At 43.3% G+C, this 21,541-nt stretch overlaps 1 protein-coding gene across 1 annotated transcript in view; it reads left to right on the top strand.

The window, feature by feature from the left end:
* Nucleotides 1-5,700: 5,700 nt before the first annotated feature.
* Nucleotides 5,701-21,541, top strand: part of TRIM67 (tripartite motif containing 67) — a 32,164-nt gene continuing 16,323 nt past the window's right edge. Inside the window, exons 1-2 of the mRNA XM_029284701.1 lie at nucleotides 5,701-5,969; nucleotides 7,534-8,227. Coding sequence (XP_029140534.1) covers nucleotides 5,704-5,969; nucleotides 7,534-8,227 — 960 coding nt within the window. The 5' untranslated portion in view covers nucleotides 5,701-5,703. The remainder of the gene's footprint in view (nucleotides 5,970-7,533; nucleotides 8,228-21,541) is intronic.

Genomic DNA, 21,541 nt, shown 5'->3' on the forward strand with positions numbered 1-21,541 from the left:
TGTTTTTAAGCCAGGTCTCGCCTAATCTGTACTTAAACATTTGATTTTTCCTGCTTAAGTGTAAAACTTTGTTTTTCTCACATTAAAACTCATTTTGTTGGATAGGGCCCGTTGTTCAAGTTTGTCAAGATCTTTTTGGATCCTGAGCTTGTCTTCTGGGGTGTTGGCTATTCCTGCCACTTTGGTGTCATCTGCAAATTTGATGAGTTCCCCTTCTATTCCCTCATCTAAGTCATTGATGAAGATATTGAAGAGTACTGGGCCTAAGATGGAGCCTTGTGGTACCCCACTGCTTACTTCTCTCCATGTGGATGTAGTGCCGTTGAGGATTACTCGCTGAGTACAGTTTGTCAGCCAGCTACAGATCCATCTGATGGTGTTGTTGCCTATCCCACCTTTTTCTAGCTTACTAAGCAGCAGGTTGTGGTCTATTTTGTCAAATCTGCACACAAACAAAAACAAAAGACAAGACAAAGGGAGAGGTAAAACTATACAGCCAAGTAACACTGAGAAGAAAAACACTCCTGAAACCTCTGTCTAAAATAGTGTTTCTCAACCTTGGCAGCTTGAAGTTGTGTGGACTTCAACTCCCAGAATTCCTCAACCAGCGTGGCTGGCTGGGGAATTCTGGGAGTTGAATTCCACATATCTTCAAACTGCCAAGGTTCTTTCTTCATCTATTTTACCATAGAAGTTCCAGTTCTTTAAGGGTTTAGGAGCAGAGGGCCTGTGTTCCAGCTTAAGAAGCCAACTCTTTCCGTCCTTGCTGCTTTCTAGACTTGAAGCCCTGGAGGAAAAAAAAACACAACAACCCCAAAACTTCAGCCTGCTTCTTCCAACCTGGAACTCATTCCTTGCATTTAATCTTTTCTCAGGTTGGAATTCTTTGGATTTAGAATTTTCCGTTCAATTTTTCCTTATCTGTAAAATGTAGAGATTTAAAGTTTCAGTCGATTAATTGGTCTGCTTAATGAGCATCACCTTATATTTAAGCACACCTTAAAATTTTAATTAAACAGTGACATGGACAATTAGAAATGGTTCCAGAGTATGGAGCGCCATTTTCCCCATCGCTGGTTGCCCAGGAAAATTGCTTCTCTTATCTGGTTGGTTGAGTTCCATGCACACTTTTTGCTATGTTCCTGTAGGTAGAATGAAGGAAGGAATTACAGTCTCCATTCTGTCGTCAGGTTCTGGTATAGTATTGCTGAAGAAAAATGACTTCTAGGTTTTTGCTGCGATTGTAAAAGTTCTCCTGGCCAACTTCAAGCAACTTTGCTTTAGGCCAGAAGACCTTCCCTGGCATTGCTAATGTCTGTTCTGGTTCAACAAGACAGCAACCCTTCGCTTCTACGTAGAATAATATTTATTTGTTTGTTTGTTTATTTATTTATTTATATCCCAACCTTTATTGCAGGGGTGTCAAACTCAATTTCATTGAGGGCCGCATCAGCATTGCGGTTACCCTCGGGGGGGTGGGGGTGTGTGGCCAGGGTGGGTGTGGCCTACTGGGTGGGCGTGGATGGAGTGGGTGTGGCCTACTGGGTGGGCATGGCCAGCTCTACATTGTTCGCGTCAAGGGTGCCTGTGGGGGCCTGGGCAGGAGTGGGACAGATCTGAGGGTCTCTGGCAGAAGGGGGTGAGACCGGGGCAAGCACCAAGGCATGGTCCATTTCTTCATTCCTCACATGCACCCAGGGGGCAGGGCCGACACGGCAGGGGCTGGTTCCTCGCTGTTTCTAGACAGCCTTGTGGAGCTAAGACTGAATGCATTTCAACATAGATGGCCACCACAAAATTGTACATTGGCTCCCAGCTGGCCTGGGCCAGGGCCAAGGCAGTGGGGGCCGTTCCCTCACTGTTTCCAGGATGGCTTCCACATGAAACCACTTCGCGGGCCGCATCCAGCCCCCGGGCCTTGTGTTTGACATGTCTGCTTTATTGTTTATATTTCCCCCACAACAGCAACCTGGTGAGGTGAGTTGGGCTGAGGAGAGTGACTAGCCCAAGGTCACCCAGCTGGCTTCCAAGGCTAAGGCAGGAGTCGAACTCATAGTGTCCTGCTTTATAGCCTGGTGTAAATTAGGGGAGAATTTCATTTCTACTCTCTCACAATATTCCCACTGCAATTCGTTTTGCTAAGTGACAGTTTGTGTCTGGATTTCATCAAACACAGGTATCCTTGAGCATTAAACAAGCAACTTAAAATATTCAGGAGACTGCATTTTGTTAAGTTGCTTTACCCTTAACTGTCATTTACACTGGCTTAAATGTATAACACTGACCTTTTGGACATCTGGAAAGTGGCTCAATAAAGTACATAGATATAAAATATAGATTAAAAATTCTGACAGCATGAGAACATTTTCCCCACAAGTAGCCATTATGTCACAAGCTGTTTCTAGTGTCATTAAACTATGAATACATACTTTGAGGTATCCCTGGATTCATTGCAGGAGAAGACAAAAATGTGAAAATACCTATATTTTATTATTTGGAATGTCGTTTTTTTCTGAGAACAGATTTCTTGTTTTTTATCTCAGGTAAACAATATTACCTTACAGAAGCTATGTTAAGAACACAACATGTAGAGAAATATGACTTGGTGCCTGATTATCTTCAGGACCTCTTATCTCCACTAGAATCAGTCCAACCTCATGGCAAGAAAAGTATCTATTTGTTTACCATTTTGAGGAGGGGGACAGGCCTAGAAGTCCCAGGGTTTGTTTTTTATTTTAGTTTGTTTTTGTTGTTTGGTGATGAAACCTTCTTGAGTAATCTTCTGATAGAGAAAAAAAAGCCAAAAGTCAGTTATTCTTGAGGGTTGTGGGGACTTGATTCCATGTGTTTTATTTGGGTTTTATCTATTTTAAGCTTTTTATACCTTATTGTGTCTTAAGCTTGTTATACTTTTATTGTATTTTGAGCCACCAAGAGTCTTGTGATTGCAACATCAGACAAATTTGATTAAGTAAACCGACACAAAAATAAGCATGATGAAAAAAATTGCTCCCGCTTTTTTGTCCCCAAGTATGTCATGAAACTCTCTTTGCCCTTCTCCATGAATGCCAATGGCACATAATTGTGTTTAAAGGGGGGATAGGCCAATTTTTCATAAGATATTAGCAGGAATCATGTTTCATTATTTTTTCTATGTTGAAATTCCTGTTGATTGCATAGTAGAGAAATTGGTTTTTTAAGGATGAAGCAATGATTAATGCCATAATTGGAGGAATACCTTGATCAGGAAACCCACGGATATTGAGTCAAACCGCTGTATGGTTGTAGAGATTTCTGAATTCTCTTCTGAATATTACTCTTTGCAGCACTGAAGTGATGCAGAATTAATATAGTGAGGATGGAAACTGCAGTATGTGCATAATTAATTTTGGATACATTCATAAAGATTTTAGGAGTTGGAGAATGCCCCATTTCTTTTTTATTCCCATGCTCATAGTGGTATACCAGAAAAAGAGGGAAATGAAGACATTCTGAAAAGTCCATACAATGTAATTTATCTATAAATTGTTGAGATTTTGGGTTGAAATCAATTCTTTTCTGGGCTGAAGAAAAGAGATTACTTTAAGTCTTAACATTCAGGTCTTTGGTCTTGAAGCAGGTATGAAATGTATTAGCATTCAATTAAATAAGTGTTGCTTCATACATAGAATATCGCTTGATGATATCTGGAGGGCAGAAGAACAAATGCAATATAAAAGCAATATTTTATGTTTACTACAGCAGTATATAGTTCATTCTGATTTTATACTGTTTCTTCTTCTTTTGCTTTTGCTTTTGTTTTAAATACATGCACAATTAAAGCAAGAAAGCCTATGCTATCTTTTACTGATAAGAGTTTAAGGAAGCATATCTAATTTATTTTCAATACCATTAACATTTGGGTTGCAGTACCTCTATATTCTTTCTAAAGTTAAAAAAGGTTTTTTTTAAAATCTGCATTAAAAGAAAGCCCTAACAGCTTATTTTCCAAAACATATGTAGAGGAAAGGAAAAACAGATGGGCTTTACCACTGTGAGAGATTTCTGGTAATAATTATTTTCAACTCACACACATTCAGCTGTCAACTCTGATTTATTCTTGAAACAAAGCTGGATTTGGTTGCCAGTGATGCGCTTCATTTCTATTTCCTACATTATGTATGATTGTGTGTGTATGAAGTGCCATCATCCAATCACCATTCAGCCTATGTGCCACCTATAATAATGAAAAAGCCACATTTCTCTTTTATTCTTTTAGCTAAAGTGCTTGATTTTGTGCTCTGAATTGGTGCTTCAGTGTAACAGGAGAGCTGAAAAAACCAAAACAATAATTACGTTGGGGTCACATTCTAGCCTTTCCAGTTTATTTGTTTAGAGCAGACTCTTTCCTCTGGGCATAATAAAACTAATACAAATAAAAAAAAATTCCCCCTGCCCTTCCCATCCTCAATCTGGACAATAAATAATGGGTTTTTTAAAGCCATAAACATAAGGTATAAAGACATCTCCCTTTAAATAAAACTCGCTCCCCCTTCACAGTCACACAGCAAGTGCTCATCTATTTGCTGGAAAAAAAATCCTACTCCCGCCCCCTTTACGATATTCTCCCCCCATCTTTTTTTTTTTTTTTTAACTCTATGCAATAGAAATTCAAGTAAGTGGATTATTGCACGAACGCTATCCACCAAGGGCAAAGAAATTCCTTTGCAATAAACAATAGCCGGCTCGTCTTCCATGTCTTTGGCTGCCGCCATCAGGCAAGGTCAGTCCCGCTGCGGCAGCAGCTGCGGAGACTAGAAAAAAAAACCGTCCCTCCCGCCCTTCCTTCTTGCTTGGAGCGCGGCAGCTGCAACGCCAAGCAGGCAGATCCGGCCATTGGCGCTGTTGAACTCAACCTAAAGGAGCTGTCCATCCGCCTCCTTCCTGCTCAACCGCGCGCCGAAAACGCTGTCCATACATGCCGCGGTGCTGAACTCGTCTCTTTCCCACGAGGAGCTGTCCAGGTGCTGAAATCGGATTCCTTTCCGACATCTTTTTGCGTGGAGAAGACAAGACGGGCGTAAGTAGAGCTCTCTGGGGCCCAAGGCAAACCTCTCAGATGGGCCCTACAAACAATGGGGAGCAAGCCTATTCGGGTGCCTAGGCCCTTGCATCACATAAGATACCCTGGGGAGAAATAGCAGCAGTTGCAGCTGTAGCTGGAAGCATTCTTGAGAAAAGGCGGAGGGGGGCGGGGGGGGGCGGGCAATCGATGGCAACCAGATCGGGGCGGCACAAATCCGGGCAACCGTTAGATGACAGCAAAGAAATGCAGCTTTCTACTTACTTTTTTGCTGCCATCTAATGGTCGTACCTAATCAGTAAGCGCTGAGGTTTTTTTTTTTTTTTTTTTTGCCACTCTCGCCTGCAACACGCTTTCACCTGCTGTGCCGCCCCCCCACCCATCGTGCCGCCCCAAGCAAATGCCTGAGCTCCTCTATGGGCACGCGCTGGCCCTGCAGCGGACCACAGACGTTCCCGGGCCCGCCACCCCTGCCTCAACGACATATGCGCCATTGAAAGCAGAGAAGAGCTGCGCGGTGGAATATGGGTGGGAAAGGTGGCGGGAAGAGCAGCGAGAAGCCCGACCGTAGCTTGCCGCCTTCGTGTTGATCGCTTCCATCCGCCCTACTCCGCTGTCTGGACACAAAAGCAGCCGCAGCTATGGAAGAAGAGCTGAAATGCCCCGTCTGCGGCTCGCTCTTCCGGGAGCCCATCATCCTGCCCTGTTCGCACAATGTCTGCCTGCCCTGCGCCCGCACCATCGCTGTACAAACACCGGAGTCCGAGCAGCATCTGCCCGCCATGCTGCACCCTCGGGGCCCTGCGGCAGCGGCAGTGCCAGGCGCTGGAGCTACAAGCGGGCCGGCCTCTCTGGACTACGAGTGTGGCGCCGGCGGAAGCAGTGGGACCGCTGGCGGAGGCGGCGGCGGAGACCACGCCGACAAGGTGAGCTTGCACAGCGAGACGGACAGCGNCTGCCCTTCCCATCCTCAATCTGGACAATAAATAATGGGGTTTTTAAAGCCATAAACATAAGGTATAAAGACATCTCCCTTTAAATAAAACTCGTTCCCCCTTCACAGTCACACAGCAAGTGCTCATCCATTTGCTGGAAAAAAAATCCTACTCCCGCCCCCTTTACGATATTCTCCCCCCCCCTCTTTTTTTTTTTTTTTTAACTCTATGCAATAGAAATTCAAGTAAGTGGATTATTGCACGAACGCTTATCCACCAAGGGCAAAGAAATTCCTTTGCAATAAACAATAGCCGGCTCGTCTTCCATGTCTTTGGCTGCCGCCATCAGGCAAGGTCAGTCCCGCTGCGGCAGCAGCTGCGGAGACTAGAAAAAAAACCCGTCCCTCCCGCCCTTCCTTCTTGCTTGGAGCGCGGCAGCTGCAACGCCAAGCAGGCAGATCCGGCCATTGGCGCTGTTGAACTCAACCTAAAGGAGCTGTCCATCCGCCTCCTTCCTGCTCAACCGCGCGCCGAAAACGCTGTCCATACATGCCGCGGTGCTGAACTCGTCTCTTTCCCACGAGGAGCTGTCCAAGTGCTGAAATCGGATTCCTTTCCGACATCTTTTTGCGGGGAGAAGACAAGACGGGCGTAAGTAGAGCTCTCTGGGGCCCAAGGCAAACCTCTCAGATGGGCCCTACAAACAATGGGGAGCAAGCCTGTTCGGGTGCCTAGGCCCTTGCATCACATAAGATACCCTGGGGAGAAATAGCAGCAGTTGCAGCTGTAGCTGGAAGCATTCTTGAGAAAAGGCGGAGGGGGGCGGGGGGGGGCGGGCAATCGATGGCAACCAGATCGGGGCGGCACAAATCCGGGCAACCGTTAGATGACAGCAAAGAAATGCAGCTTTCTACTTACTTTTTTGCTGCCATCTAATGGTCGTACCTAATCAGTAAGCGCTGAGGGTTTTTTTTTGCCACTCTCGCCTGCAACACGCTTTCACCTGCTGTGCCGCCCCCCCACCCATCGTGCCGCCCCAAGCAAATGCCTGAGCTCCTCTATGGGCACGCGCTGGCCCTGCAGCGGACCACAGAGGTTCCCGGGCCCGCCACCCCTGCCTCAACGACATATGCGCCATTGAAAGCAGAGAAGAGCTGCGCGGTGGAATATGGGTGGAAAAGGTGGCGGGAAGAGCAGCGAGAAGCCCGACCGTAGCTTGCCGCCTTCGTGTTGATCGCTTCCATCCGCCCTACTCCGCTGTCTGGACACAAAAGCAGCCGCAGCTATGGAAGAAGAGCTGAAATGCCCCGTCTGCGGCTCGCTCTTCCGGGAGCCCATCATCTTGCCCTGTTCGCACAATGTCTGCCTGCCCTGCGCCCGCACCATCGCTGTACAAACGCCGGAGTCCGAGCAGCATCTGCCCGCCATGCTGCACCCTCGGGGCCCTGCGGCAGCGGCAGTGCCAGGCGCTGGAGCTACAAGCGGGCCGGCCTCTCTGGACTACGAGTGTGGCGCCGGCGGAAGCAGTGGGACCGCTGGCGGAGGCGGCGGCGGAGACCACGCCGACAAGGTGAGCTTGCACAGCGAGACGGACAGCGGCTACGGCTCCTACACCCCGAGCCTGAAATCTCCTAACGGGGTGCGAGTTTTGCCCTTGGTACCGCCGCCTCCGGGACTGTCGGCCGCGGCGGCCCTGGCGGGGCCCCGCGGGAGCGGAACCAGCTCCTCGCTCACCTGCCCGCAATGCCATCGCAGCGCTTCCCTGGATCCTCGCGGCCTGCGCGGCTTCCAGCGCAACCGCCTCCTGGAGGCCATCGTGCAGCGCTACCAGCAGAGCCGGGCCGCCGCCTCGGCTACGGCCAAGTGCCAACTGTGCGACCGCAGCCCTCCGGAGGCGGCCGCGGTGTTGTGCGAACAGTGCGAGGTGCTCTACTGCTCGGCTTGCCAGGTCAAATGTCACCCGTCCCGCGGGCCCTTCGCCAAGCACCGCTTGGTTCCGCCCCCCAGCCAGCAGCAGAGCGCCCCTAGCGGCGCGGGCGGGGCGTGCGGCGGAGGAAGCAAAGGCCCCGGCGCTGCCCGCAAGTCCCCAACGTGCGCGGATCATGAGCTGGAGAACTACAGCATGTACTGTGTGACCTGCCGGACCCCCGTCTGTTACCAATGTCTGGAAGAAGGAAAACACTCCAAGCATGACGTGAAGGCCCTGGGAGCCATGTGGAAACAACACAAGGTAAGCCTTGCCCACCAGCCGCCTGCCCTGCTCCGCATACCAACGAAGGCCTCTGCGTGTTACCCCAGCATCTGCTAAATGAGGACGGGGTGCCCCTCTTCTAATGGTAATTTATTAATTGTTTATTTATTTATTAAATTCATTTGCCATACTTCTCACTGTCTAGAGCAGGGGCCTTCAAACTTGGCCCTTTTGTGACTTGTGGACTTCAACTCCCAGAATTCCTCCGCCACCATGCCTGGCTGAGGAATTCTGGGAGTTGAAGTCCACAAGTCATAAAAGGGCCAAGTTTGAAGATCCCTGGTTTAGAGTGACTCTGGGCTACTTCCCAAGGGTGAATAGTTTCTAGGGTTGCCAGGTGTCCACTATTTGAGTGGACAGTCCACTTTTTTCACATTATGTTCACTATTTTTTTTCACAAAATAGTGGACATTTTTTTATTCAAAAGCTTTATGATGAAATGGTACGTAATCTAAAGCTGTACAGTCTACTTTTTTTACTACTTACCCCCCCCCCCCCGCTTTTCCGCTATTTTTTGGAAGCAGACCTGGCAACCCTAATAGTTTCTCCCTAAAACTTTCCTGGGCATCTTTATTGCAGATAAGAGTCAGAATGCTGAGCAGAGGAAGAAAATATAAATGTCATCAGCAAAGAATTTCTCTGAGGAAGTGCAGAGTTCATATCCGATATCATTCATGGAAGATTGAAATCAGGGTCATTGTTGTATTATGTGCAGCTGCCAGGTTGAGTTTAGCACTGATACCTTTCATTTTAGAAAAATGCTGCTTTTTTTTATTAAGACAAGAATGATTTACACTATCTGAACAGAAAGCAGAGAATTTTAAACAACTCTCTTTGTCAAGGTATTCATACATAAGGGATAAATTGTCTGACTTTAAATGGGCATGTTTAAACACTCCTATTTTTTTAATGATTAGATGTATACACAGTTCTTTACAATCTGTATTGTGCTTCTCTTAGCAACAGATCTTATTCACCTTTTAAAGGAGTGGAGTTAATGAGTTCTGAAGATTACTTTAGTATCATTGGCAAAATGAGACTAACAATATACCTTCCCACTTGCCTCAACAGCCCTCATTCATCTCCTGTGGCATCTGTCACAAAGGTGGATGGTTTGGCTTTTCTCCCAAGCAAAGTTTACATAACAGCTTCAGAGCCACCAATTTCTAACACAAGAATAGTTCAAGGTCTTCCTTCTGAGCCAAAGATTCAGGCCACTGTGAATATCGGTGATTCTTTAGGTTTTTGAGAAGACACATTCTGGGCAAAGCCTTGTGAGAAAGAAGTTTACAGCCAACCCCCCCTCCCCCAAGAGATTTGTAAACATTTTGTTTAAAACAGCCAATCGATTAAAACATTTGTGATTGTGCATCCAAAAATGCTAAACAAATCAGCTAACAGAAATAAAGCTAAAGTGGTAAACAAAAACCAAATTAAACATCAGTAAAAAGGATGAAACAGCAGCCAATTAAAACTGACTGGAGCAGACAATTTCCCATCTGAATAAAAATATGTTTGCCTGCTCACAGACACAAAAAAGAGGAAAGCAATCTGGCAGGGAGATTCAAAGTTTGGAGCAACAATGGAAAAGGTGCGTTCTCAGGTTCCTTCCAAATACACCTCTCTGATGATAGCAAGACCAAGGAATGGGCTCTTCCTCAAAACTCTGACACGTAGTGTAAGTGGGCTCCCGTGTTTGTATGCCGGAACAGGTTTTTTTTAAATAACCCATTCTCATATAGAGGTCAGAGGTTGGGAGAAGGGCGGGATATAAATCAAAAATAAAGTAAAGTAAAGTAAACAGATGGTGAACCTTTGGAGAAAGAGCCACGTGCTCCTTGTTCAGGTAGCCTTTGACTTATGAGCCCCACATTTCCTTTGCTAAGCAAGACAGTTGTTAAGTGAATTTTGGCCCATTTTATGACCTCTTTTGCCACAATTGTTAAGCGAATCACTGCAGTTGTTAAGTGAATCGTGCGGTCGTTAAGCGAATCTGGGTTCTCCCATTGACTTTGCTTGTCGGAAGCCAGCCGGGAAGATTACAAATAGTGATCACATAATCCCTGGATAATGCAACTGTCATAAATGCATGCCAGCTGCCAAGCTCCCAAGCCATGGGAATGCTGCAACCGTTATAAGTGTGAACGCTGTTCATAAGTGCAGTGCCGTTGTAACTTCAGATGGTCACTAAATGAATGGCTGTATGTTGAGGAGTACTTCTAATCAGCCAAGATGCGTTTTTTGAATAGAAGGTGGATCTCTTTTATCTGAAATCACAAATAACCATAAATTGAGTAAAGCAATTTGAAATGATCAATTTGCCTACAGTCATGCTCCTTTTTTGTTTTCCTTTTATTTTGTATTTGATACTAAAATTCAGGAGCACTTAACCATTTGCAGCAAATGATTTTAGGCTATGACATTGAATTAAAAGTATGTTATTCATAGATGGAGCTTTAGAATAATGTTCATATGTTATTTATTAAGGGCAATTACGTTGTCCTTACTCTTAAGCAGATCTCGAGATTGACTTGAAAACCAATTAAGCCCATTTGTCCTTGCTGGGAAGGAAGATTATTGATTATTCACTTTGTACTTCAATGAAATGTCTGTTATTGCTAAATAATATATACTTTATACAATGTACATCCCTCGGGGGATTGTATCAGCTCCTTTATTTAGAAGTAGGATTGCTTTGACTCTGCATACCCACACGGATACACACACACTATGCAGGAGCCTCCTTTTATTGATAAAGTAACATGCCTGAAAAAAGGCTATTAGCATGGTCTTTCTATATATGTATGCTAACTTTGCTTAAAGACCTTTTTTTAAAAATCTGCAATGCAATAAAAAGAGTCTGCACTGACTTCTCAACAGAGCTGGAGTGGTGAGCGAGGGCTCCCATCTCTTCAGCATCTCAAGACAACCCAACAGCTGTTTCCTTGTTCGATGTGTGCCTGTATGCAACCTATTCTCCTTCCACTCTATCATACTAGCAATAATTTTCTATCTTTCCCGCAGAAAGATAAAAATAAATTTGTATGTTCGCCAATTTCAAAAAAGAGTTTTCCGAGGGGTTTTTCTGGTGGAGGTATGGCTGGCCTTAATAAGGCAAGATGAGCCCTCTACTGTAGTGATGATAAACCTTTGGGACTTGGCATGTCAAAAAATTGATTTTGCTTGCTCCCAAACAAAAGAAAATCAATTCTCTAGCTCTGCCCCCCCCCCAAAAAAAATTTTTTTAGGTCACCCTGAATAGTGGCAATTGGCAATTGAAACTAGGCCTGAGGTAGAGGCCTGGCCCTTCTTCAGCTCTAGCCCCACCACTGCTATTCAAAAAAGGTGCCTTGTGCTGTTCCCGAAGGTGTGTGAGCCTTGGGGAGCAGCGTGATTGACCGTGTGTCCCAGAGCTCCCCAGGATCTGCCATGTATCGTCACGTGGTATTCTAACCAAAGAGAGAAGCAACCTAGAACTAAGGAGAAACTTCCTGACAGTTAGAACAATTAACCAGTGGAACAACCTGCCTCCAGAAGCGGTGAATGCGCCAACACTGGAAGTTTTTAAGAAGAAACTGGACAGCCATTTGCCCGAAATGGTATAGGTCAGTGGTGGCGAACCTATGGCATAGGTGCCAGAGGCGGCACTCAGAGCCCTCTCTGTGGGCACGCGTACCGTCGTCCCAGTCCTAGGCCTTCAGCTGGGTTTTATAAAACCTTTTCGCTTTAGGCCTCCGCCACCATGTGCAAAAAAAAAAGGTTCAATCAATCACTCAATTTCAACTTCTCGCGGGAAAAAAAAAAGATCTTGCAAAGTTGGAATTGATTGATTGAACTTTTTAGTCCCACCCAGTCTGCTGTTACCACCACAGCCACGCCCACCTAATGGGCCACATCCACCGAGCACCCGATGATGCATAAGTGGGTTTTGGGTTGCAGTTTGGGCACTCGGTCCCTAAAAGGTTCGCCATCACTGGTATAGGGTTTCCTGCCTGAGCAGGGGGTTGGACTAGATGACCTCCAAGGTCCCTTCCAACTTTATCATCATCATCATCATCATCATCATCATCATCATCATCATCATCATCATCATCATCATCATCTTATTATTATTATTATTATTATTATTATTATTATTATTATTATTATTATTATTATTATTATTATTATTATTATTATTATTATTATTATTATTATTATTCTGTTTACAGGCTCCTGTGGCCTCCCCAAGGCTGTTCTAGGTCCTACACGGACTTTCTTGAAGTAGCTCTTGAGAATGCTTTTCTGGGGTGTTTGTCTGCAGCCTCCCAAAACTGCACATCTCATTCTTGTGCGATTTTGGGAGGCTCTGGAGGCCGTGTAAGAATAGAGTGTGCTTTCATGCAGTCCCCAAACTCTCTGGAAGTCACACAAGAGCACCAGATTCTCCAAACACTGCATGAGAATAGAGTGTGGTCTTGTGTGAGGGTTCATAGGCTGCCTGAGAGAATCTCACATTCTCGCACAACCTCCACACCTCCCAAAAAAATCACATGAGAACAAGGTGTGCTTTCAAGAATGGTTGTTTAGGTTTGGGTGATTGCTGGCATGTTACCCAAACCATTGTGGCATGTGAACCTTTGACACTTATCATAGGTTCACCATCACAGCCCTAGTGCATCACATGACATCATGTCCTGTCGGACCCAAGCCCAGAGATGAGACAGCAAGATCCAGTTGAGTTCAATCGATTATTTGCTTACACCTAATGGATAGAATCTTGCCAAATTAAAGCTATAACCTTCTTACCTACTAGATACATCCCGAGAGATTTTGGAGTGTGGCTATCCTGAACCTCTTCCTCTCTTCCCCCTCCAGTTCAGGATTGTACAGTCTCTTATTCTGGGCCTCTTTATGGGAAAGCTCTGTGCTGCTCCCCCTCCGCTCCTACAGATGCACTTTTCATCACACAATCAGGACTTTGCTGTGGGAGAAATGACCCTGAGACATTGTGACCTATCCCTGTGCCTGGAGCATGGTATCAGACCATCTCAAGGATCATCCCATCTCAAAGTCTTTGGGAATGCTGCTTCAGAATGGACATGTGTCATTGGGGGATGGCTGGGCTCCTATTGGAAAGGGACCTTTTGTCCAGTTTATCCGCCAGCTCCAAGAGCTTTGCTGTAAAGGTTAGGAAAAGGAGCCCCAGTCAGAACTGCCAGGATGCCAACCTTTGGATTTTGTGAGTCAGTGGAGATTTGAAGCCATACCAGTGGGCAGGCTTTGAAGTTGCAAAGCCATGCATTTGTCTGTAACTGTCCCCTTCCCATTGCACAGAATCTCCTCCAATTGCCTTTGAGATTTTATTGCAAAAGAAGGGACATAACATTCGCCAATACATGCACATAATTCATAGGCTGGGGGGGAAAGCTAGTAATATATTTTGTTTTCCGTTTGGGAAGAGGACAAGAGACCATTTCCTTTTAGGCACAAAGCCAGGGAAACCTAAGAGGAGTAAGCCAAATCACTCAGTTATTGTCAAGCTGAAAAGGATAGCAAGTGAGCACTCATTGGCTGGCTGTTCTTCGGGCACAGCTATTGGCCCTAAAGGGCAAGCACTTGATTGGCTGACAGTTCCCTGCAAGCTCCAGACTTGCAAACGTAAAGCATTACTGTGTTAATAGCCTTTTGATTACTTGAATAAATCTGCAAATCAATCAGGACCGCCCTGGTCAATCTCAGGTTTATTTGTAAAAGAGGGGGAGAGATGGAAAAATCTGGTGGTTTGGAAGAATTCAAAGACAAATATACGTTATCTCCACCAACAGCCCCATCAGTGAGTGGAAAACAAAATGCAGCTTTATAGCAAAACAAGTCAGGCATCTAATTAACCCAGCACTGTTTTTATGGCTGTTGGCAGCTCACTGGAATTTCAGATGCCTTTTCCAGCCTCATGAGGAGGTCATGCACTGCAAGACAAATGTTTTTTTATGAAGCTACAGACGTGAGGTACAGCTTTGGGCTTGCATAATTTATTCTAATAAAAATATATTCGTTTTGTGATACAATAGTGGTTTTTTTTTAAGGCAGAATAATTGTGAGCAAAGCATTATTGAAGTAGAATTTCATCAGTATGCTCTGTAGTATGAACCCAGGCATTAACAGCGGAAAGTATTTATTTTGTTCCTTAATTAATGAAAAATAAATAAATCATTTCATTTGAATATACCACAATGATTAATATGGGATGAAAAGGTTTGGGGATGAAAAGCTCATCCTATAAATCAGAAAGCCCTTGCATCAACTCCCATCTGTCATGGACTCACCAACTATAAATAGCCTACTATTTACCAGTCTAACTTGCCCTCTCCTTCCATAATGAAAAGATAATAATCTTGACCTATTTACAGGGTTATTGTAAAGATTACTGAGCAAATGAACATGGAATATTAATTGTCGAGTTATTCTGTCTTTTTTTCTCATGCTTCTCCCCTGATTGAGGTTTTTTTTTCCTGTGATGGTCCTGCTCTTTCCTCTGTATTCCTAGGGTCTATTAGACATTCCATCACAATCCAACAAGGTAGATCAGACTAAAAAACTGATGCTATATAGGTCAGAACTGTTTTCACTGTAACATCTGTAGTAACAGAATCTATTGGTACTAGTCTGAATGTTCTTTCCCCTCCTTCACTGTATCTTTTCATGAACTAGGGAGGGGCTTGTCTGAGCCCTTTCTTCACATTATTTGCTTGGCCCAGGTGCAAGCCCCTATTACTGTATGTGACTCTTATCTTGTAGCAGCTCTTCCCCCTGTCTTTCAAGACCATTCCCACTGCTCTCTATCTTTCAATATTGTTTGTCACACTATCCTTAGTTCTTGGAATGCTTGTAAGCGTTGAGAATTGGAAGGAGGCTTTTGGCATTGGAATCTACTCCTTTCTGTACAGAGGTTTCCAGTTGGTGATCCTGAGGAAGGAGGAGAAAGCTATTGGATGCTCCTGTGTGAAATGCCTCGGGGCTTGTTTGCATTTAATTTAATCTTTACACAAAGTCATTGGGTAAAGCCATTTATTGGTTTGGGCTGATGTATCATCAATGTGCAGCACCAACCATATAGCAAATGCAGTGGAAGTCCTAATCCAGTCTGTCAGGAACTGAATGGGAAGAAAAGGGTTCAGAGTCAACTTTAGTCAGACAGAATGGCTGCTAATTCAGAAAACAAAAGACTTCAGAATTCTACTAACTTTGAAATCTAGATAGGATTGTGCTTTTTTTGAAAAGAGCAGGCCAACAACTTTCAGGTCCTCCTGGACTCACAATTCTTCTTTATGGAGCAAGTTGAGGCCATGTACAGGAACGTTTTTGCCCAACTATAGCCTCTTCTGGAGTGGGATGCACTGGACATAGTAACTCGCAACTTTAACACCCCTTGATTAACTTGTGACTCATTCCTCATTGGGTTGCCCTTAAACATCACTTGAAAACTTCAGGTAGTACAAAATCTGACTGCATGTATGGTAACAGAGCTGTCACATTACTGCTTTATAATATGCTGCTATTGAGCTTTCTTGGTTGCTGTTTCCAACTGCAGTTGGAGTTGCATGTAATTGTCTATAAAGCTTTACATGACTTGGGTTCTGAGTATCTCTGGGAACAGGTGTTCTAAGTAGAATCTGTGTATCTTAAGAGTTGCGAACAGAGTGTGCCTCCTGGGAATCCCCTGTAGAGGGACATCCAAAGAGAGAGAACATGAAGACCGCACTAGTTAAAAGGGAACAGAATTTCTCTTTTGGAGCTCCCATCTTATGAAATAATTTCCCTCTGAAGGCAAGAAGAGTAGTATTTTGGAAGCTTGAGAAAACCTGGTTATTCCAGAAGGTCCTATTGTACTGTTTTAATCTGTTGATTTTTATGATGCTATTCTGAATTACAAACTGTTTACAATTGCCTGCAACTGAAGTTTAATAAAGTTACATCAATTATAAACAATAATAGAATAGTTAAACTGAATTTAACAGTGCTTTGCCCAAGCAAATATACTGCAGCTTAATACGGTTGGATTTCCACCACTAACTATCAAATCTAATTTTATTTTAATTTACCACACTGTATGAACTCATCCAAAATCAGTATAAAATGTAGATTTGTCTTCTTTTTGCCTCTGAGAAAAATAGACATAAATTAACTAATTTTGTGATAATAGTGATTATCTTGTGTTTCTGCAAGTATTAATTATCCTTGTACAATATACTTGGAATAGAGTTACTATGTTGTCAAGGAGGCAAAGGCACTCTCACCAAATGCTATGTTTCAAATAATCTGCATATTAAAGTCACATGTGTAAAACTTGCAGCAATTTAAATGCATGGTGCTGTTCTCCATCATTGACAGCCTCTCCAAGTTGACTCTAGTGTCTGGGCCATAACTGGAAAGTGCCATGTGTTGATTTGGGTGGTACTTTTCATCAACACTTATGGATACAGGGGCCTTTGGTAGGAGGTAATAGCAAATATTTATCTACTGCAAGTATTTGCTAGCAGCAATTCTTTTGCAAATGGATTCTCTTTCTGCCCATATATATGTTAAGTACTTCTTGAACTTAAATTACATTATGAATAATTTAAAGCCACTGAATTAGCAAATGTGTCATCTTCTGATGATGTAATACAGCTATGTAGAAATAATCAAGAAATCTGTCGTCTAGGTAAAGAAAATTATTTGACTATTCCAGTTTATTAAATTATTGAATCATAGACCTTTTCCATGGGGACCTTGGTCTAAATTGTTGTGCAATTCAGTACATTTTGGTGTGAAAATGTAGACTGAAAATTTATGACCTGGGATTAAGAGATTATTGGCTGTTCTGCCAGATCAAGGCCTTTAGACAATGGCAAGAATGGCTTCCATTTTGATGTTTTGCAAGAGATCTCTGACTGGTCATAAAAACTACAGAAATATTCAAGAGCCAGATGTTTCCATCCTTTTCTGAAAAGGTAAGCAGACTCAGAATTCTGTTCTTACAACCTGAATATAAAAGCAGATGCCTGTTCAGCTATACAGGTGGTTGCTGAAGGAGTGACAATACCAGACAGACAGAATGACAGTCATTGAGTTCCAATGGAGCTATACAAGGTGTTACCCATTTGATTAGCCTTGTGATGATGTTCTAATAGAAATGAAAGTTTCCATTTATTTAATAACCCAATGATTGGTGGGTTTTTTTCCACAAGAAAACTTTACTTCAAAGCAGGAAACAACTTTGTGTAATGTGGTAGTGGTGCTCTTGCTTCAGATTCTCCATATATAATCTATCAGATTATAAAGCAGCCTGTTTTATAACAACAGTAGGTGCTCTTCAGATTGATGGCCCTCCTTTTCCCTAGATTTTAATAATCAAATATCAGGGGAGGTTCCAGGTTCAGAAAAGATACTCTACAGCAGTTTATCTCAAACTGGCAACTTTCAGACATGTACACTTCGACTTCCAGAATTACCCAGTCAGCATATCTGTCAGGGAATTGTACAGCTGGTGTCCAAATGAAGTCAGAGAAGCTGACACGAACTTGTAGTATTATATAAATAAATATATTTTATATGCATATTTACAAATAGTCTGGCACATCACTGCATCATGAGATAAATCACAGAGCAAACAGAGCACACTGAAAAACAAGGTGGGAAAAAAGGGAACTCCCCATTTATATCCACAGCAACCAATCATAATGTAGATTGCCTCATGCAGGAGCCAGCAATCTCCAACCAATTAACTACAGCTGTATGTTCTGGCCCATTATACACTTTACTCTTCCAGCTATTAAATTAAATATCCGAACAATATCAAATAGAGGAAGATGGATGAAGTATTTTTTCTCATCCTTACTATCTACATATATTATAATAATATAATTCCTGTTGAAACTGCTTAGCAGGCTAGACTCATAGCAGATAAAAAAAGAAAGCTTCTCCCTTACACAGTGAATGCTTAATTTGCAGAACGCCCGATCAGAAGATGTAATGATAAACAAGAAGGGAGATGTTTCATAGTATGACGCAGATGGATATTCTTATTTGAGCCAAGTAAAGTTTAGCTCTCAGAAAGTTTAATGAAAGCAGTACAAAGATTAAAAGGAGATGCAAATTGAGGATACAGGAAGTAATTAAAATTGTTGACTAAAATTTATTCAAAGTAATAAAACAATGCACCTGGGTTTTCTCAGAAGCGTACACAGAACACTTCAACAGTAAGAAAAGTAACATGAGACATTGATTTACCCTTATTAGTATTACCTTGGAAAAACTCTGGCTCAGGAAAGGGCTAGGTGTATAGTCTCAAATTTTGTGGACGAGCAGTTAAGCTAGGTGATTTTTCCCCTATGTCTTAGACAAGATCTTTGAGCAGCCTGCTTCAACTGCTGCCTTTTAGATGGATTGGAGTGGAACATTAATTTGAGCATCTATCTCCATCTTGATATATTACGATTACAATAATGCAAACCAGTATGCTTTCTTTAATTTATTTAAAAGGCCAAAGGTTGTTAACTGCCCAATTTGTCTGATTTACTTTGCTTTTTAAGAGACAACTTAGAGCCACAAAGAAATGTCTCTATGCAAAGTGGGGATGCTAGGTACAAAATGTTGGCTGGATAAGTGTTGCATCACATGAAGACCCTATCTTCTGAGATGACCTACATAAACAATTATAGTTCTGTATTTGAATTGCCGAAGAGCTCAAAAGTAACCCAACTGTTTTTAAATTGCTCAATGTTGACCAACACGGTACATTGAATCTGGTGAGGCTGAAGCCATTTCTCTTGGGTAATCATGGCAAAGGATCTGTTTTCCTGAAATGTGACTTGAAGTAACTAAACCCTTGAGAATTAGAGTACCAGCATAAGTCCCAAACAGTAGCTGTAGGCAGAGATCTATCTTCTTTTTGCATCCTTAAAATTTTATTTTTACTGTATTTTAAAAACAATGAAATTACTAGAACTGAAATAATTGAGGTATGTATACCCTCCATTCCCACAGAAAAACAAAAAGGCAGCTTCTCTTTCTGTAACACCTAGTACCCCCAATCGTGACAGCAGCAGAATAGCAGGGGGCCTATAGTACATACAGTACAAAGGCAATCCGTTAATACAATCAACTTCAGTCGTGCTGTTTACTATGACTTGCACATTTAACAATGTATTGTACTTAACAAAAAGCTTGGTAAGCTCTTTGTTCTGTCAAAAGATATCTACCTCTTTGAGTAGTATATGCTTCCTAGATGGATACATAGGTTCAAGAATGGCAAATAATGAAGATGGAGTTAAAATTTAATATACATAATAATGTAGCAGGCCAAATTGGTTAGTATCCCAACAGCTTTTTATTATTTTAATTAGTAACTGCAGCCTATAGATAGGGAAGGCCATTTGCTTATGCTTCTCTTTGAAGAGACCTCTAGGTGGCTTCTGAGAGCTGGTTGTTGGTCTTATCTTGTAAAGTAGTTACTGTAGAAATGACAATGCCATTATTTGGCTTTTCTGAAATAGCTTGGAAAGCCGGCCTCAATAGTCCCGAAACCTGTAAATTGCAGTCAGCAACAAGATCAGAGAGAAATCAATAATACTCTGTTGCAGCTGTTAGCCCCAGGATAACAAATGAACCCTTATTTGAGAAGGAATAGCAGAATTGATGCTTATTCAAAGAATCAATAGAAGACCTGCTGTTGCATAGGCTGCTTTATTGATAGGTTTAGGCATAAGTGGTTAAGAAAATTCTCTGAAAAATAACCCAGCCCTGCTACAGTCATTGCTTGAATGCAGGTGTGGGGAACCTCAGTGGCATTTACAACATCCCCACTTAGTTCCAAAGGAAATCTTTTGGTATATTGTGAAAGAGTTTGTAGGCTGCAGAGAATATTGGTGATAATTTTCAAAAGTATAGCTAAATATTTACTTTGGTTGTTTGCCAAGATACTTGGATGCTCTTATGGTAAGAGACAGCCTGCCTATTTAAAAGAGCATAGTGTGTATGTGTGTATGTGTTTGTCTGGCCTTGACAATCCTTATATTTAACCATGGGATAATCATGCCCCCAACCTCACCAGTGTTCTGCCTTATTCCCCCAGCATTGCCTTAATCTCCATCTAACCCATGGAGACAACTGAAAGCATCATTAGCTGCACTGGAATGAAAGTAAAGTTTTCCTCCTTACAGTATTCCAATACCATCCAAAGGCAATATATAAAATCTGTTGTGCTTTGCAATTATTTGAGAGAATTGGGAGGGAAGAGAATGATGCTTTTTTTTCTGTTCCTTAGCCAGATATGACATTACTCTCCCAGCCCCATCTATCTGTAGAGACCCAGATAAAGGTGTTATGAGGTGAAAATTAGGATACTCCCTTCCAACCCTAAAACTTCTAAATACCCCTGAGATAAAGGAGAATCAGACAATCATGCTAAATGCCAGAATAGGTCCTAGTTCAGTGATGGCGAACCTTTTAGAGACCGAGTGCCCAAAAACTGGCCCTGCCCCCGCTCCAACCCCTGCCCCGCCCCCACCTGCTTGCAGGGCCACTCACCGCCTCCAGGGTCCGCCGCAGATCGCCCAGCAGCGCCATGGAAGCCACGCCCTCTGCCCGTGCCCCGCAGCATCAACTGTGCGTGAGGGCAGAGTCTTGTCTACGCTGTCTGGCTGCCATGTCCTTGGCTGCACTGCTCCGCGTGGGCCACGCTCGGGGGCGACTCTCCTCCAGGGGGCTGCTGATGAGGGGGTTGCGGGGGGAGGCAAGGCTGGGGCAACGGCATGTGTGCCCACAGAGAGGGCTCTGAGTGCCACCTCTGGCACCCGTGCCATAGGTTCGCCACCACTGTCGTAGTTGCTCCAATGTACTCAGTCAGAGCCTCCAGAAACTCTGCAGATGAAGCCAGGTAACAAAGCAAGGTAAACAATGTCTTGATGCAAGGGATGGTTTGACAGAAGTGTGTGCTTATCAGAAGAAATTTAGCATAAATTGTATATCAAAGTCTCTGCACTAATATTCATTTCTAAATTATTAAAATTGGGGAAAAAAACCCCAATACAAATTATTTAAAAGAGAGAAGCTCGAATGAAACCATGGCAACTTTTGTTCTTTGCAGATGAAATCCCCTCTTTAGTTTGGCAAACTGTATCTGGGTGGCTAATAATAACTCATTTCATTCAGCAGGCTAGTCCCCAATGGTTGTGTGGGAAGTTTCCTTTAAAATTATCTATGAGTCTCAGAAAGAAGAACCTGTGGATTTACAGCAGTATAATAAGACCTTCCCTGATTGGCTGCTAGTCT

The sequence above is a fragment of the Protobothrops mucrosquamatus genome, unplaced genomic scaffold, assembly GCF_001527695.2.
Source record: "Protobothrops mucrosquamatus isolate PMUCROS unplaced genomic scaffold, P.Mucros_1.0 scaffold853, whole genome shotgun sequence".
NCBI lineage: Eukaryota > Metazoa > Chordata > Lepidosauria > Squamata > Viperidae > Protobothrops > Protobothrops mucrosquamatus.